The 16,718-nt window shown below is 52.3% G+C and overlaps 1 protein-coding gene across 4 annotated transcripts in view; it reads left to right on the forward strand.

Annotated features, from left to right (window-relative positions):
- Positions 1-16,718, forward strand: part of RNF220 (ring finger protein 220) — a 158,216-nt gene that overhangs the window by 59,138 nt on the left and 82,360 nt on the right. For 2 of the 4 annotated variants that reach the window (XM_032446172.1, XM_032446170.1), the window contains exon 3: positions 3,179-3,253. The exons of the other annotated variants lie outside the window; for them this stretch is intronic. In XM_032446172.1, coding sequence (XP_032302063.1) covers positions 3,179-3,253 — 75 coding nt within the window. The remainder of the gene's footprint in view (positions 1-3,178; positions 3,254-16,718) is intronic. 4 annotated transcript variants of the gene reach the window in all.

The raw sequence follows: 16,718 nt of genomic DNA on the forward strand, positions 1-16,718 counted from the left end.
CCAGCCCACGTCAACAGCGAGCCAAAGAGTTAATGGAAAGCTTTCACACACTGGGATTCATTATCTGGGGCTCTTTGAGCAGCAAACAGAGATCTGGATGTTGCCAAGAGAGCCCTGCTGGAGGCACTGTGGGGTGAGGCAGCCTGGGAGAGCAGAGTGGGTTGATGCATTGGTCATTGGGTGAGAGGCTGAGCTCCTGAGAGCCTGGGTGAGCCATTGGTGTCAGGAATGGGTGTGAGACAACCTGAGCCCTGTACCAGGGAAGGAGATATGGTGTCCTCTTGGGCCATAGCCGAGCCATGGTGGGCAAGCAGCAGCCAGGAATCTCTCCATAGGCCCCAGTGGGCTGCTGTCTGGGGCTGCAGGGCTCTGCCCATGGACAGGAAACACAGGCTGTTGGGCTCAGAGTGGGCAGGATGGGCCACGCTGTAAACAGGACAAGGCTTGTAAACAGCTCCAGCTGGGATAAATTTAGACTATTGGGGCTGCAGCCCCGGTGCAGCAGGACACAGTGTCAGGGCATTGTTGAGGGGAGAACAGGAGAAAGAAGCTGAATAAACAAACACAGCTTGTCTTTTTTATTTCTTTTTTTATTTGTGTGTGTGTGTGTCTCAGCATTGTTATTTCAGCCGGACAATTGCCCTGCAGATCGAGGGAACAGGCTGGAGTTCAAGCAAGCTTGGCTCCCAGTGACTCCCTTCTCACTCTGTGCTTTCATCCTTGTGTCAGTGTGTCCCGTACCGGTGTGCACCAGCACGCGGATGCTCCATGTACCCCCCTGTGCTGTCCTATAGGGGCCCATAGGGTGAGACCCCCAAGCCTGGCTTTGGCAGTTGTGCAAAGTTTTGCTTCCCATGCATGCACAGCCCAGCCTAGCACCAATGGGTATCAAGAGGCATGGCATGCACTGTTCACATTTGTGCATGCCTCCGTGAGCAGCTTTGGAGGTGTGCTCCTGTGCACAGGGGATGCTGCAGAGGTGGATGTCTCTGCAAAACTTGAGAAATGGGGACAGGGACATTTCCCTGACCAAATCATCCATGGCCTCAGGAGCAAAGGGCACCATTGGCTCTGCCAGTGCTGCCCTGCCAGGACCCAAGTCTTCTCTAAAAGCCATATTTGGAGGCAGCCCAATTTTCACATCTTAATTTTATTTCTCTCACATCTCTCCCTGACACACACACACACATACATACACACACGCACTCCTATTGGAAAAACGATTTTAATACCCATGGTGCATTGTCCTGGTGTGATATAAAATCCAATGACATGTGGCATTTGGAAAAGGTCACTTCCCCCATCAGGATTCATTATCCTGCTTCAGCCTGGGAAGCCATGGGGTTGCCCCTGCCCCTGCGGACCCCTTGCCCCCTCCCCAGCTGTGGGGTATGTGGGATGAGGAGATGATGGCAGGGCAGTCCCTGGGCTCTGCTCATTCATGTCCCTGGAGCAGGAGCAGCTCTTGCAGTGCCCTCACTTCACACAGTTGCAGAAGGGAAGTGTTCCCCTTCCTTGTTTCACTTGTTCAATTTCAGAGTGGGTGGGTTTATGGGGTGCCCCGCTGGGTCAGTGCTCACCACCAGTGAGGAAGAAATGAGAAGAGAAAGCAGAGCAGCCCAGCAAAGCCCAGCTCCTTGTTCACACCAACCTGCTCCATGCTGTCTCATCAGTGCTTGCACTCCCAAGAAAGGTGTCACCTCTGCCTGGGCTGCAGAGTCTCTGCCCTCTCTCATAGGCCACTGCTTAAATGTGGTCCCTGGTGAAGGTTACGGGGGATGCAGAGCTGGGGATTCTCACAGTGCTGTCCCATGGTATTCTCAGGCTTTCCTCTTTCCTTGGGCTCATTTCTGCTTCCCCATCCTCATCCATTCCTATCCCAGGCCAAAGCAACTCCCTGGGAAGGGCAGGGGAAGGACGAGTGTTAGCAGTGCATGGTAGACACAGCCCTTTGCAAGGGGCAAGGCATCCCATGGGGCGGGCAGGGGGACTGGGATTTCACACCTCCTATGAGCTCCCTGGGGTCAGACTGTCACCTCTGTGACCCCATTCCCACCCGCTGGAGAGATGGAGCTGCAGAAGGGCAGAGGCTGGGGCAGGAGCAGGATTTTGCCCAGTTTATCTGCTTTTTGCAGCAGGGAGCGGAGCTTGATGCCTGCTGAAGATGACTTTTCAGAGTGCTGAGGGTGATGGTGAGCATAGCCCCTTCCACCATATAAACACCAATGAGTTATGGGTACCCCAGCCTCTAATTATGCAGTCAGCCCCAAATAGGCTGTGTCTAACGAGGCTGACAGACTAATATCTCAAGAGCCCTTAATGCGTTATCATCTCTTGCTGTATGACCTCATATTTATAACTGCTCTGGTGGGAGGTTGAGAAATGTCCTTCTCTCCCCCCGGCCCCCTCCCCAACTTTCCTCCCCCCCTGGAGCAGCAGCTCTTCAGCCTCATCTGTTAGGATCAGGAGGAGAGAGGCGACTTCTCTCCATCCATCACGGGCTGAGTTCGTGCTATTAGATGATTAAAGGCATTTTTTATAATATTTGGAAGAGGCTTTGAAACGTCTCTCAAACAGGGTGATGAATACCCGCTTAACCCTTTCCTGGCTGGCGGAGGGGCGGTTGGGCACCACAGTGACAAGGTGTGATTCATGGGCACCTGCAGGAAGCAGGGGGAACGTGGTGGTTTCTGAGGCCCCAACGGCTCCAGCAAGAGGAAGCAGTGCCTGTCCTCTCCCCGGTGCTTACACAAGAGGGCCCCTGGGGAGGGTGGGGGGGCAGTGCACACATGGCAGAGCCCCCTGTCCCATTCTGCACCACTGCAGCTGCTCCCTTGTCTCCTTCTCTCCATGCCCAATCCCATTGTCTTGCTGCCATCAGCCAAGTCCCACTCCTATAAGAAATCATAGACATTGAGATCCATTGCTGGGATGCATCCCTTCCAACTTGGGATATTCTATGATTCTATGATGCTGCAGCCTTGCTTGGAGTTGGTCAGAATGATGTATAGGGACAATGGCTGCGGGTGCCCCAGAGCCAAGCCAATGCCAGAAGGGTGACATTGGCCACGCTGTGTCCTGGTGGGAGTGGAGGTGTCACACACTGGGGAAGGAACCCCCTCCTCTGCTCACAGGCACAATATTTCATAATCCCCATTTCTTGTCGATTGATTGCCAGATAGAAGCGACAGCCAAAGAGGGCCCCAGGCGTCTGCAACTGCCACTCATCGTATGATTTTAACACTCCCCCTCTGTAAGTTGGCATTCTTTTCTTGTTGTCGTTGTTACCTAAATACGTCTTTTCCTCCCTTCTCCCCCAAGAATGGTGCTGAGAAATCCCACCGTGCTCCTCAATTTGATGTTGAATGTACGAGTAGCTGATAAGGGTTAATGCATGATTAAGAAACGTTTTATTAAAATGGTTAATCTGTCATTAGAGAGTCCCAGAGATCAATAGATTTCTTATAGCCACAGCCTACAATATTTTTTAGCACCACTGACTGTGGGCTTAAGACCCCGAGCAGCATGCTTAGGAGATCCAGTCACCTCCTGCCACCTCTGTGTGCCCCTCTGTGGTCCCATTCTCCCAAAGAGAAGCAGTCTGGTCCCCAGCCCCTGCCCCAAGGTGCCGATCCAATGGGTGCTGCTGGTGGTCACAGCCCTGTGTCCCCTTTGAAATGTTCTCCCCTTCCACGCACCCATTCTGCCCCTGGGGGTGCCTGCTCTGAGCCTTTCTCTGCAGATCCCATGACAAATCCCAGAGCCACCAGGATGCCGACCCCAGTCCTGCTGTTTAGACAGGCTGACAGCAGCACGGCTGAGCCAGAGCAGGCGGGAGGGCATGGGACAGCATCCTGGGGTCTGGGAAGAAATGGGTCCTGATGGGGCCACCCAATACAATGCAGTTAGTCCCATGCTGGGGGACCAGGGGATGTTGGTGGCTCTGCTCCCTTGGAACAAGATGGTACATGTGAAATGAAGGCTGCAAATTATTTAAGTTCATCCTGTTATTTTCTGCTTCTCTTTCCTGTGCTCATCTGCTCATCCCATTGCCTCAAATAACCCAGTCATAAATCCTAGTGCTTCTGCCTGCCCCACATGTATATGCCCAGTGCTCCCCTCCTCCCCCCTTCCCCCCCCCATGTGCTCGCCATGAGGCTAGGGGGAAATATTCCAGACCCTCTGGGTCCAGCCCTCTCCTTCACCTCCCCTCAGTGCTTATTTCTGGGCCATTATGTTCAACAGGGAGAATTTGTTTCTGTCCAGAGCAGATGCCCGGACAGTCTCAAACCTCTGTGGATTTATCATCCTGAGCTTTTGTTTGTAGGTCTGTAGGACCCCTCTGCCCCATAGCTGAGCCCTGATGCTTTGCTGTCTCCTCTGGGAGACTCTTGATGAGTGGTGAGGTATCGGTGAAGGCTGCCCAGGGAGGTGGTGGGATCTCTGTCCATGGAGATGTTGAAGGGATGTGGCACAGAGGTTTAGTGGGCATGGTGGTGGTGGGCCGGTGGTTGGATTTGATGGTAGGACTGGATGTCCTTAAAGATTCTATGATTCTATGAGTGGGCACCCTACAGCCACCAGGATGAGATGTCCCAGCATTGCTCTGGAGGCCATCAGACAAAAGCAAAGGGGTACAGGGCTACTCCACCACAGCCCCGCTGCCCCTTCCCCTCCCAACCACTCACATTCCTCTGCAGCACCGAGGAGGGGGCCAACCTTTGGCACCTTTATTGACACTCCCAGAGTTCATACCGCAACTCTACAATCTTTCCCCGAGATTATTAAGAATTAATTGATCGCTTTTATATTCCCCCCAGTACCCGGTGCTGCTCCGCAACAGGCGGTGGGAGGAGGCAGGGAGCAGGGAGGAGGGCGGGGTGTGTGTAACAAACACACTGATAAATGTTAATTACTCTTTTACAGCCCTTGTCAAATTCCAAAGCAAGTCGTAAATTCATTAAACTCTAACGGATTAAGCACATGCAGCTTATTTAGTCGCCATAAACAAGATCATTTGGATGTTGATTTTCCCCTTTTTATTGCTCCAGCAGAAAAGGGGAAAAATCAGATCAGGGAAGCAGTTGGTGGTTACCAGGGAGTCAGAAAAGTTTGGATTTATGTAATATCTTGTGTCGTTGTGTTGTCAGTCTGCAGAAGCTCTTGGTATCTCCCAGTCCTTGGGCTGTGCATTTTTGGTATGCCCTGTTACCAGACTACCAGCAGTGGGATGTTCCCAGCTGAGCCCAGCAGCACATTAAGGCACATGAGGAGGGACTCTTGCTTCCACTAGCAATGTGGGGGGGGGAGCAGGCACCCACTGCTCTGAACACGGGAACGGGACCCAAGGTCTGGGCCCTACATTGCTGCCAACCTACTCTGCATGCTCGCCATTCTGCACTTGCACTTGTTAATAATGCAGGCTGACCTCCCGAGCGGTGAGAGCAGGGAAAGGAGAATGAGAGGAGGGTCACGGAGATTAATTAATACTCAGGGCTCTAATTATGAGTTTCTTCAACACCGGGCTTCTAATGAGGAACAGGCACTGAGACAGCTCTGTGTCCCGCTGCCCCGCTGCCGGCCCTGCCGAGACGTCTCCTGCATCCCAGCAGCACTGGGGGGGAATGCAGCCAACCCCATCCACCCTCAGCACATTGTGGGAACAGGGTCAGGACGTGGCCCAGAGGGACCCTCGCAGCCCTGCAGTGTGCAGGTTAGGATGCTCCAGCATCCAGCAGCTCCCAGCAGTGCAACAGCCACGAGCTGCAGGCACCAGAGGGAACTCTACACCCCTCTCTGAGTGCTCTCTAAGCAGTAGCTAACAGCCACTAGCTAATAACTTTATGGCTTCAAAGCAGCTCATTTATCATGCTGAAGTTTGTTTATGCACTACTTATATGGCGCATTATAGCAGATCTGTGTTTGGCTGATAAATTCCCAATGACAAGCAAGGCTACCAAAGGGGACCCACCGAGTCCAAAAGACCAGTAGCTTTTTCCTGAACTCTGCTTTCTGAGATAAGGATGGTTTTTCCCTCTTTTGTTTCACAAGAAGAAGGGGGAAAAAAAACAACCAACCAAAAAAAAAGATGAAAACTTGTAAACCCAAAAAAAGAAATAAGTCTTGTTCCAAATTGAAAGTCTTGTTCCATGAAAGTTTCCCAGTGCTGTGGTCCATGTTGCAGGTCAGAGGAGGAGGAGGGATGCCTGGGGAAGGTGGAGAAAGTAACGCACATGGGCCCATACCAGGAGATCTGTGTATGTGCAGAGTGAGAACTGACAGGTTCCCAAGGGATCTGGATCATAGAAGCACAGAGTTGGAAGGACCCGTGAGCTCCTGGCTGTCCCGATGTCCCATGGATGTCCCTGGGAATGGTGTAGCTCAGTCCCTTCTGCCTTCAGGAAGCTTTGGGGGCAGCTTGGCAGCTTGCTGGTCTTATAATGTTTGCCATTCTTTTTTCATTGTTTTTTATTTTTTATTGTATTTGTCAGTACTTTGAGGTTGAGTGTGTTTTGTTGCTGAGCACAGCACAGCTGCTCACCTGTACTGGGTTAATCACTTGAATCCTGCTAATAATAATGACCTTCACATTCTGGCTGGCTCTATCACAGGAGCCAAACCCACTTTGCAAACAGTGCTGAACTCAGTCTTCTGACTCCATGCAAACAGGATGGCTCAGGATTAGCGCTGCTGCAGCAGTGGGGAAACTGAGGCAGGAAGCAGAGCATGCCAGGCTGTGCTCTACCTTTGCTCTGACCATTAGATCTCACCCTGTTCCAGTTCCTATGGCAGCTTCCACAGGTCTCACCTGGGACGCCTTAGCTTCCCTCTGTGAGGGATAAGTCCAGAACATCCCATCCCACTGCCTCTCAGCCGCTACCTGTCGCACCCCATACCTGCATCTGTCCCAACCACGAGGCTGCATCTGTGGCTGCACGTCCCGGTCCTGCAGGCTGTAAATACTGCCAGTGTGTCGGGGAGGTTGAGCGGTTTATGGCTCAAGGTCAGGCCCATGAATCATAAAAAGGTGTCGGAAGGAGCATTAACTCTTAGCCTTCGCTCAGTCGCTGTGTGGTTTCAGGCGGGGCCCCGGAGGCAGTGATTAAAGGGTGCACCTTCCCCTTTCAGTTTTACGGTAAAAGGAAAGCAGTAAATTAGAAGCCCACAGGCTGGGGCAGGCCAAGTCCCAGCAGTGCAGTGCCTATGCAAGGATCAACCCTGAGAACCCATTGCTGCCCCATGGCACAGCCCGGGGCAGGACCCGGCCCCTCCATGTGCCCAGTGACTCGTCCTCAGCTCATCCCTGTCCCAGTCATGGAATTAAGGCTAGAAAAGACCTCTAAGATCACCCAGCCCAGCCCCAACCCACCGCACCATGCCCACTGCCCACATCCCTCAGTGCCACATCTCCACTGTTCCTGAACACCTCCAGGGACAGTGACCCCAGCAGCTCCCTGGGCAGCTGTGCAGCGCCGTCCCCAGCACCCGGAGGCTGCGGGGACTCAGCCGGCCTCGGGTAGGGCTGCCACCGCCTGCCTGCTGCCGGTAATAGCAGCGGGGCCGTGCCTGACCCCGGAGCTCGGAGCGGGGCTGGAGGTGGGATGTGCTGCAGGAGAAGCTCCGTGTCCAAAGCTGGAGCGAGACATCGTTTGTTTTTACGGAGGGACAGAGGGAACTTGCCAGGAGAGAAAGTGCTTCTCCCTGCCCTAAAGAACCCAGCGTGCTTTCCCTTTCCCCCCCCTGGGGAACGGCATGGCGGAGGCTTGAAATTGACGGCGCTGCCAGCACTGATGGATGGCGCAACGGAGGGAGCAAAGCGGGTCAGCAGAGCAGAAAGGAGCGCAGACAAAGAGGCAGCGTCCCCGGCTCCCAGCCCAGGCGGTGACACCCAGTGCCGGCGCGGTGCCCACAACAGCCCCGGCTGTGTTGCATGGTGTGCTGGCACAGCTGGGGTACCTGGGTGCACCCCGTACTGCTGTGCCCGCCCCAACAACAGCGGCCTTTCTTCAGCCCCTGCACAAGCTGCCATTGTTCAGGCTCTTCCCTGAGGTCCTGCTGCTCCCAGGAGGATTTTCAGCATCTCACAGCCGTTGGGGCTTCGATAAAACGGCCAAATTTGTTTGTTTTCAGGCAGTGCCATAGCAGGACACCTGGCTCCTCCCAGCAGTGCTGCTGTGCCAGCCCACAGCCTCCCCTGCCTCAGTTTCCCCACTGGTGCCTAAGGTCCCTTTGCAGATGTGCTGTGCATCCAGAGATGTTGGAGAGCCCTACTCTGCAAAGCCCCGCTGCTGAGCGTGCTGCCGTGCTGCTCGTTGCTCCCATAGCCGTGAGGAGTGCAGGGAAGGGGCTCAGCTTCAAATCGATGTTGAGCACTGTGATATGAATCTCTTATCGCTGTTGTCATTGTAATGGCTGGGACCAAAATGCTGGGCTGAGCGGGAGCCAGATCTCGGTGTGGCTGGGGGTGAGGAGGAGATGGGCACAGCAGGAGATGGGGTCCCAGCCTTGGGGCTGCCCCACGTCCTTCCCAGCTCCTTACAAGAAAAATCCTGCGGGCAACGGTGGCAGCAGAAATACAGGAGTAAAGGAATGGGTCTTGCATGTCCAGACGTGCTCAGGGTGGAGTGACATGCAGAAGGACAGCCCAGAGGGCGGGCATTGCTCAGCAGGTCCAGGGAGGCTTCCTGCTCCCCCCTCCACAGCCTCTGCCCCATCTCCCCGAGCCCTTCAGAAGCAACGTGGGCATGTAGCTCTCACTGCTGTGCTGGCATCTGGAGGTACAGGAGCAAATGAGCTCTGGACCAGAGCTGGGGGCTGCCCAAATGCAGCTTTTCCAATGGATAAAGCAAAGGGTGCAGGCAGCAACAGCATCCCAGTGGCCTGATGGATGCACTGAGCTGCAGTGCTGTCCCCACTGAGCCAGCAGACATGCTCTGTGTTTAACCCCTCATACTTGTCCGCTATGTTTTATTAACAACTGTTGATTGGGATCCCAAGGTCATCCATCTGTGCAGAGAAACAGATAAAATCTAACACTGCTGCAATCCCCTACATCTCCAGGCCCACCAATCTCTCGTCTATCTGCAATCTGTCTCCCACCACACTTCCTTCAGAGCTGGGAAGCAATGAAGCTATGGCTCTGGATGCAGGTTGCACAGTTGCTCAACACTGGGGAGCGGGTGGTTGGGGTGCTGCCCTGGGGGTTTTGGCCATTTAATTCCAAGAAGAGCACTCTGTCAGGGTAAGTGAAATTGGCCTGATGCAAGATTTATTAGTGCTTCTTTCCCCCTGTCTCGTGCTGGGTGCTGTGCTAAGATCCCATGCCGCACAGTCATCTTGCTAAAGCCAAGAGGAGCTTAGTGCTTAAATGGTTTTCTTGCTGCTGCGGAGTTTAGTGCTTGCCGAGAAGCTGAGACCTGGCTGAAGTGACAAACAGGGTGGAGGGAGGTGGGAAAGCAGTGCTGGGCAGCAGGGAGCCCATGGGTGTCCCATGCACCTCGTGTGATGCACATGGGCAATGCACCGGGGGATGGCACATACCCCTATCCATGGCATGGAGACTAACTCAGCTCCGGTGAGAGGTGCATCTGTCCAGCTCTAACTTTGAACCTCTTGGAAATGCTTTCATTAAACAGAACTAATGTGGAAAATCAGAGCTTGCCCACATTTTTAGCCCTTGCTCTTCTGGCTCTGGCAGCAGTAGATCTACACACATGAACATACTTTGTGCTCGGCATTAAGCTGACCGCTCCGGCTGTATGTGCTGCTGGGACACTGCTGCAGTAACCAGCCGGCTCTGCAGATGGGGATAGCGGAGCTGGGAAACCAGCCCCGGCTCCAGATGGCACCTCGGGAGGTGGCCCTGCGGCAGGAGGGCACTTCGCATCCCAGCACACTGCATTGATAGCAGCCAGGGCTGCCCCAGGGATCCCACGGGTCTCACGAGTCAAGCGTTCCAGCAGGATCCGGAGAAGATCAGGGTGGTTTTATGGGTAGTGATGGTATTTACAGCCCTGCAGGCTGAGGCACTGATCCCAACTAATTGCATCGCGGTCCTGAAGGCAGCGCTGGCCCCATCATTTCTTTGCAATACTCTTTACTGATCAATGTCCCATGAATTAGGGGTGGCTCAGCATTCCCTTGCTGGTAAGGTCTTCAGCGGTTGTCACTGTGGATTGAGACTTCCCTTCATGGGAAGGACCAGAGATTGTCCCTTCACTCCGCTCCTTGCTTTGTCCCCACACTGCAGTACCACAGGCAGCCCTGCAGCACACCCCGCATTTTTTTCCCATCACCTGCCACGGGCCCCACATGTTTCCATTTAGCCAACATAGTGAAAAGCTGTAAAACATGTGTCTGCTTCCCAAGGAGGGAGAAAAAATGACTTCAACAGCTTGGTCCAGTTAACAGCTCAGGCTCTCGACTCCACTGTTGGCTTGGCAGGGACTTTGCTGCATGCTCTGCACTAGTTGGACCAAGGTGTGCATCTGGAGGGAAGGACACATGGGGAAGGGTATTTTGGGGATGGGCTGCCCCAGGAAGTGGTCAGCAGCAGTACTTCCCACCCCAACATCCACGGGCTCCTCCCAGCGCAGCTCCCCATCCATCCCATACATTTACCTAACGCTAATGAGACGTATTGATTGGAATGATGGGATTTGTAAAGGTCGCAGGGTTAAAGTACATAAAACCAGCCTTTCTGGAGCTGCAATATCAGGGCCGATGGGTCTGGTGGGAGAGATTAAAGGCCTCGTGCTGCAAGAATGGAGAGAGCTGACAGCAATTACATTTCAGATGTGTGCATAGTTATAACTCCCTCCCACAAGACAGGCGGCTGCGTCCCCACACTGCAGAGAGGGTCTACAGCCCCCAGCTCCCTTCCAAAGGGAAGATTTTGGTATATCAGGTCAGGGAATGAAAGGGGGGAAAGAGCAGCTGGCTTTGAAGAAGCAGTACCCTGCCCCATCCCTGTGGCTGGGCTTGGGTGCCTGCTTTGGCATTCCTAGCTAAGATAGCATAGGGATGCTGTAACAAAATCATATCAGTGGGAGCTCAACTCCTAAAGCACTGCAGTTCCTTTTGTGAGAGCAGGACTCCCACTACTGGTAATGAGCTGGCAGCTCATTAGAGACACGTCTGTCCCCCGGGAAGGGCCCTCCATCCCCTGCAGCTCCTGCATAAGGGCTGGGAGGTGCACAGCCCCTCACTCCAAACACTGCAGGGGAATGGAGTTGGCTGGAGGTCTGCCCTGGTTTTGGGCCAGGTGCTGGGGAGCTCCCACGTAAGGGACTTAGCTCCTGGGGACCTCCTCTCAGCCCATTATCCCTCTATAGCAGAAGGAACACCCATCTCCATATAGTTCAGGCATCCCTGAGCTTGCTCTGCCTTTATTTATCCCTCCCACGCACTCTCCTTTGCTCTCTCAGATGGTAATGAGTGGTTTTCACTGGGAACTAAATGAAGTTGATTGCCCACTGGTGTCTGCCATTAGTGGTAATTAGTTAAAACATCAGAGTATAAACAGTAAATTGGCTCTAATAATTAATACTAGCACTCAAGCATATGAGAGACACAGAGACTGGGAGAGAAGCAGTGGCAAGCTTGTAAAATCAGCTGGGGCTGTTTTAATTAAAAAAGAAGGAATGTAAGTAACACAGTATTGGAAAAAGGACAAAAGCCATCAGGATCTTACAGAGGGCGATGCAGGAGCTGCTCTGCTATGGCTTTCTCCAGCATTGGCTTTGACCTCTGGGTTCCTCTGGGGAAGGAGGAGCATGGTGCTGTCAGGGTGTGCAGATCCCACAGAGAAGGGTTGGGGTTTCCTGATTTTGCCAGTCTCTGAGTGTGTCTGCCCTTCTTTTGGTTGGGGCTTCCCAAAACCATGCTTGGAGAGAAAGCTCACCACCCCCTGCTCCCCAAATGATGAAACCCTTCTTAGCTGTAATGCTGGGGCTGGGGCTGAGTCCCAGGGTGGCAGCGAGGGGCAGAACTGTGGGGCAGAGCTCAGGGAGGAGGGAGGCAGTGTGCATATGGCTATTAATCATCCCCGCGTGCGTTAACCATGCTAATGTCGTAAGTGACAATAGCCCATCTTGGCTCTTGATTTAGGGTCTGTGAACGGAAGCCGGGCTCCTGGGAGTAAATGCGTGAATCCTCCGCTGATACTAAACCTTCTAATAAATCTCACGCACACCAAAAAGCCCTGGGCACTAAATCCCAGAATCCGGTAATTGAAACCCTTACGGCTCTCAGAAAAAAAAATTTAACCGGTGAGTGGAAGCGAGTGGATGTTTGTACAGAATATCCATCCTATCTGCACCTGATTATCTCTGGAGGAGACAAAGGAAACCCTCAGCTCCCTCTTCATGCATTTCATTCCCTGGGCTTAAATAATCCTTTGGGAAATGGTAGTGTTGGTGTTTGGGATGCTGGCTGTGTCCCGTCACCACCAAATGCTGCCACTTGCATCCCTGAAGGTGTTCAAGCACTGTGGAGATGTGGCATTGAGGAACATGGTCTAGAGTAGTCACAGGTATAGGCTGATGGTTGGACTAGATGATTTTAGTGATCTTTCCAATCTTAATGATTGTCTGATTTGGGTTGGGGTCTTGAGGAATTCTGCATTGTTGCCATGGCCTGCATAGTTCTGCACATATATGGTGGAGTTGGGGTTTTTTTTTTGCTTCAAAACTATTGTGTTGGTGTTTTATTCTGGTTTTAATCTCTGTCACAGAACATGCTTCAATGCCTTGGCAGGGGACTTAATATAGTCATTTAGATAATGAATGGTGATGATCCAGGTGGGACTCAGGGAGGTTACTCAGAAGGGATGCAGGGGGGCATCTGGCTGCTCCTTAGAGGCAGAGAACTGCATCCCCTATGGGATTGTCCCCACTGGGGTAGGGGGGCTGCCCAGCCCTTTATCAATGAACATCCTGCATTGTGGAAAGGAGCCCATCGCACTGGGAGTCCCCTCCAACTTGGGTTGTTTTATGAAATATCTTCAGAGATCACCTTTGCTGTCCCCTTACCATCCACTTCTCCTAAAACTCAGCATCCCTCCTCCCTACCACTGTGCTCTCTGCATGCCACAAACCCACTGCCCTTTTTGGGTTACCCCTTGCCAAGCTGTGAAGGACATAGAGCACAGCCACCCATGTGCCACATCTCCTAACCCATGATGGGCCAACCGCTGGGGCCGCGGGATTCCCATCACCTCCTTCCTCTGTAGCCCTTCCAAACCTGGAGGGAGCCCAGCACCCTCGTTTCTCAGGTCACCGCTTGGCTAATGGTCTATTAATTTGTTCAATTGTCCCCTGTGAGACAAACTCAATTTCTGCCCAAGATTCCTCCCTGCCTGTCGACGTGGTGATGGATAGGATGAGCGGCTGTCACCGCTGGCCCCAGCGCCTGCTCAGCTCTCCGGGACCTGCATCGCCTCACGCCTACAGATCCATCCCCAGCAATGAAAAATGGCAGAAATATTTAAGGACAAATAAGGTTTACAAACCCAATTTAAAATTATTACGGGAGGCCCCGGCTGCAGATAGGCCTGAGCCGATTCACGGCAGCAATCAAATCGAATTTCCTTATCGTTGTATTATTTTAGGGTGTTATCTGGCCCCATAATGCAGTTATAAATTCAATTTCATCTGCGAGCATTCATTGTTTACTGTTGCCTGTTTGCTGGGGAAAATGTAAACACTTGGCGGCCCTCGGCTGCAAAATTAATTTCTGGCTGAAAAGAGGAAAAGAGAGAAAAAGTGGGAAGTGGGAGGGAAAATAAGAAAGAAAACAATGGGGCTGGATGTGGGATGGACAGATGGACATGGGCAAATGAACAGGGACAGATGGACATGGACAGTCATCCCCTCAGCTGCAAAAGGAGGAAAAATACGCAGTGACCTGCTGGGGCTGCCAAGGGAAAGTTGAAGGTCTCCCATTAATTCCAGACTAAAAATGACAAATTCATCTTCTACGACAATTAAATGAAGTCAGTAATTGATGCTAATTGATCTTCAGCCGAAAGGGCTCTTACTGCCTGGCTGTGCTCTCCCATGCTCCAGCCCCTTCCCATCCCCTCCCTGCTGGGCACTGTCCCCACTGCATGGCTGGCTTTGGATCGCCATTGGGGACATCCCCAGTGTGTGGTGGCTGCTCCCACCCAACAGCCCCTCACATCCCTCACTTTAGGGCTTTGCCTTTCACTTTTTCTTTTTGAAGGCAGGTACCAGGCCTGGCTTCCTTAGCGACAAAGGATTTATAGCCTACAGCTGTGTAGGTTTCCACTTAATTTTTATAAGCCCAGCATAAGAGCCAGCGGGGGGTAAAGCACACTTGGATTTTCTCTACTTAAAATATTACAATGTTAGCACTTTTGCTTGAGCCCTGAAAAAGGGGCAGTGGGGGGGCTGGATGCGTGTGTGTGTTGGGGTGGTGTTTTTTTTTGGTGTTTTTTTCTTTCTCTCTCTCTCTCTCTCTCTCTTTTTTTTTTTTTTTTTTTTTTTTTTTTTTTTTTACGAGAGCCCTTTAATCTCAAGCCAATATGTCAAAATCAAATTAAGCCTTGGAAGGGGAACGGGCTCAGCGTGCCAAGTGCGCTCGCTTGGTTGTAAATGTACAATTGTTTCTAGGAGCTGTTATGAAAGCACCAGGGCTGCTGCCCATTAAGGGACTGTGATGTCACGTCCTCTGGGGCAGCAGGGGATGGACCTGCTGCATCCCTGCTTAGGGACAGTGGCACCCATGCGGATGGGCTTTGTTGCAAGCCAAGCAATGACAGCACTGTGAATGTCACTGATCTTCACTCCAGCCCATATGGGGTGATCCATGGGCAGCGCAATGAGGATGCTGCATGCCTGCTGCAGGCTGCTTTTCCCATCTCCCTTATGGCAGTGGTACTAGGTTGTGCCCCATGGCTCTGGACACAGGTGGGAGGCAGGGGGTAGAACCGGTGTGCAGGAGTTGCTGGAGAGCAGCGGCGTGATTCATTCTGTTCTATGGTCTTTATGGGTCCCACTAAATCCTTTGTAATGTACTGTAAATAACATTTATAGCTGGGATGGGTGTTTTACAGAAGCAAAGCGAAGTCCAGCTGCAGAGATGCAAACGAATCTCTGCGTGCTGAGGGCAAGTGGCCACAAGGACCTGATAAGCACCCAGTTTTGGGGTAGGAGCATGGCTCTGGTCTTTTCCTGGCATCAATGCCTCTGTGTACAGTCATGGTCACAAACAGATCCCTGCATCTCCTCCCCATCAGCACATTAGTCCATTTGCAAAAAGCAAGTAGATGGCTTTCTACACATCATGCATGGGGTTGGCACTGAGGGCACAGGTCAGTGATACATGCAGGAAAGCTGAGGCAAAGAGCTTTGCTTCAGAGTGGGGTACCAGTGCTCCAGCAAAGCCAGGAGGAAACCTTGTGTCTGTTGTGGTGCTGGACACAGCAGACAGGGACCCATCCATGGGGGATGGGGAAGTTCAGAGGTGCCAGAGCATCCCCAGTGTCATAGAATCATGAAGATTGGAAAAGATCTCTAAACTCACCCAGTCCAACTCCAGCTCATCCCCACCGTGCCCACTGACCACGTCCCTTAGTGCCACACCTCCTCAGTTCTTGAATACCTTCAGGGGTGGTGACCCCACCACCTCCCTGGGCAGCCTGTTCCATTTACTGCTACTGCATCCCACTAGTGCATCCCAGTATCAAATCCCAAGAACAGCATCCCAGTACTGCATCCCAACACCGCATCCTTCCCCGTATCCCTTCAGCCACCCTTGGCAAGGCTGTGTGTGACAATGGTCCAGGCTGCCCAGCAATTCCCAGACGTGCTGTGCTTGCTGTTTTCCGGGAACCAAGAGGCCTGAGCAGAGATAAATAAGTGATACAGACATCTCCGCACTAAACACACATGACGCGCTCCCTCCGGCTCCCCCCCCCCCACCCACATAGTTCTATTAATCCTGACAAATTATGACGTACAGACGTGTAATGCAAACTGATTCATCATACATTCAAATCTGCTGTGCGGGAGCAGCGGGAGGGCAGAGGCAGACAAGTGTATTACACGGATAATGTATTTGACGTATTAATAAAACCAGCCGCATTGCTCAATCTGGAGAGAGGGGGGGATGCCGATACATCATGACAGATCACATATTGATGGAATCCAGATGTTGGGAATCATAGTCTTGGGGCCTTTCTTGTATTGACTAAAGGTAAAAAATGCGGGCTGTCAGCACATTAAATCTCCGCTCGGTGCGAGAAGGCTGGGGCAGCGTTATTTATTCCTGGAGCATGAGGACGCTGCTGCCTGCATCCCACATCCCTGCCCTGGGGCATAAGGAGGCAGAAAGCAGCCTGAGCCCTCCTGGCCCCTAGTTTTTGGATGCTGTTGACATGATGGAGACCCACTGGTGTGGTTTCAGCACAGAGTTGGTAGTGATGCTTCTGGTTCCTGTGTTTTGCTCCCTTTTGATGGTGATGCTGCTCGACTCCATCCCCCTTTTAATGCTCATTCTGAGCCAGCTGTGGGTGGTGTGGGTAGATGCTCCTGTTTAATGTGAGCATTACATATCTACTTACACGTAAGGGTGTATCCCTGTGATATTTTTAGGATTTCTCAGAGGAAGATATTGTTACTCTTGCTTTCATGGGTAAAGGTTGCCATGCCAGTAATATCTTCAACTTTTATTTTACCTCACAATATCCTTTTAAG

The sequence above is a fragment of the Coturnix japonica genome, chromosome 8 (genome assembly GCF_001577835.2).
Source record: "Coturnix japonica isolate 7356 chromosome 8, Coturnix japonica 2.1, whole genome shotgun sequence".
NCBI classification, from domain to species: domain Eukaryota; kingdom Metazoa; phylum Chordata; class Aves; order Galliformes; family Phasianidae; genus Coturnix; species Coturnix japonica.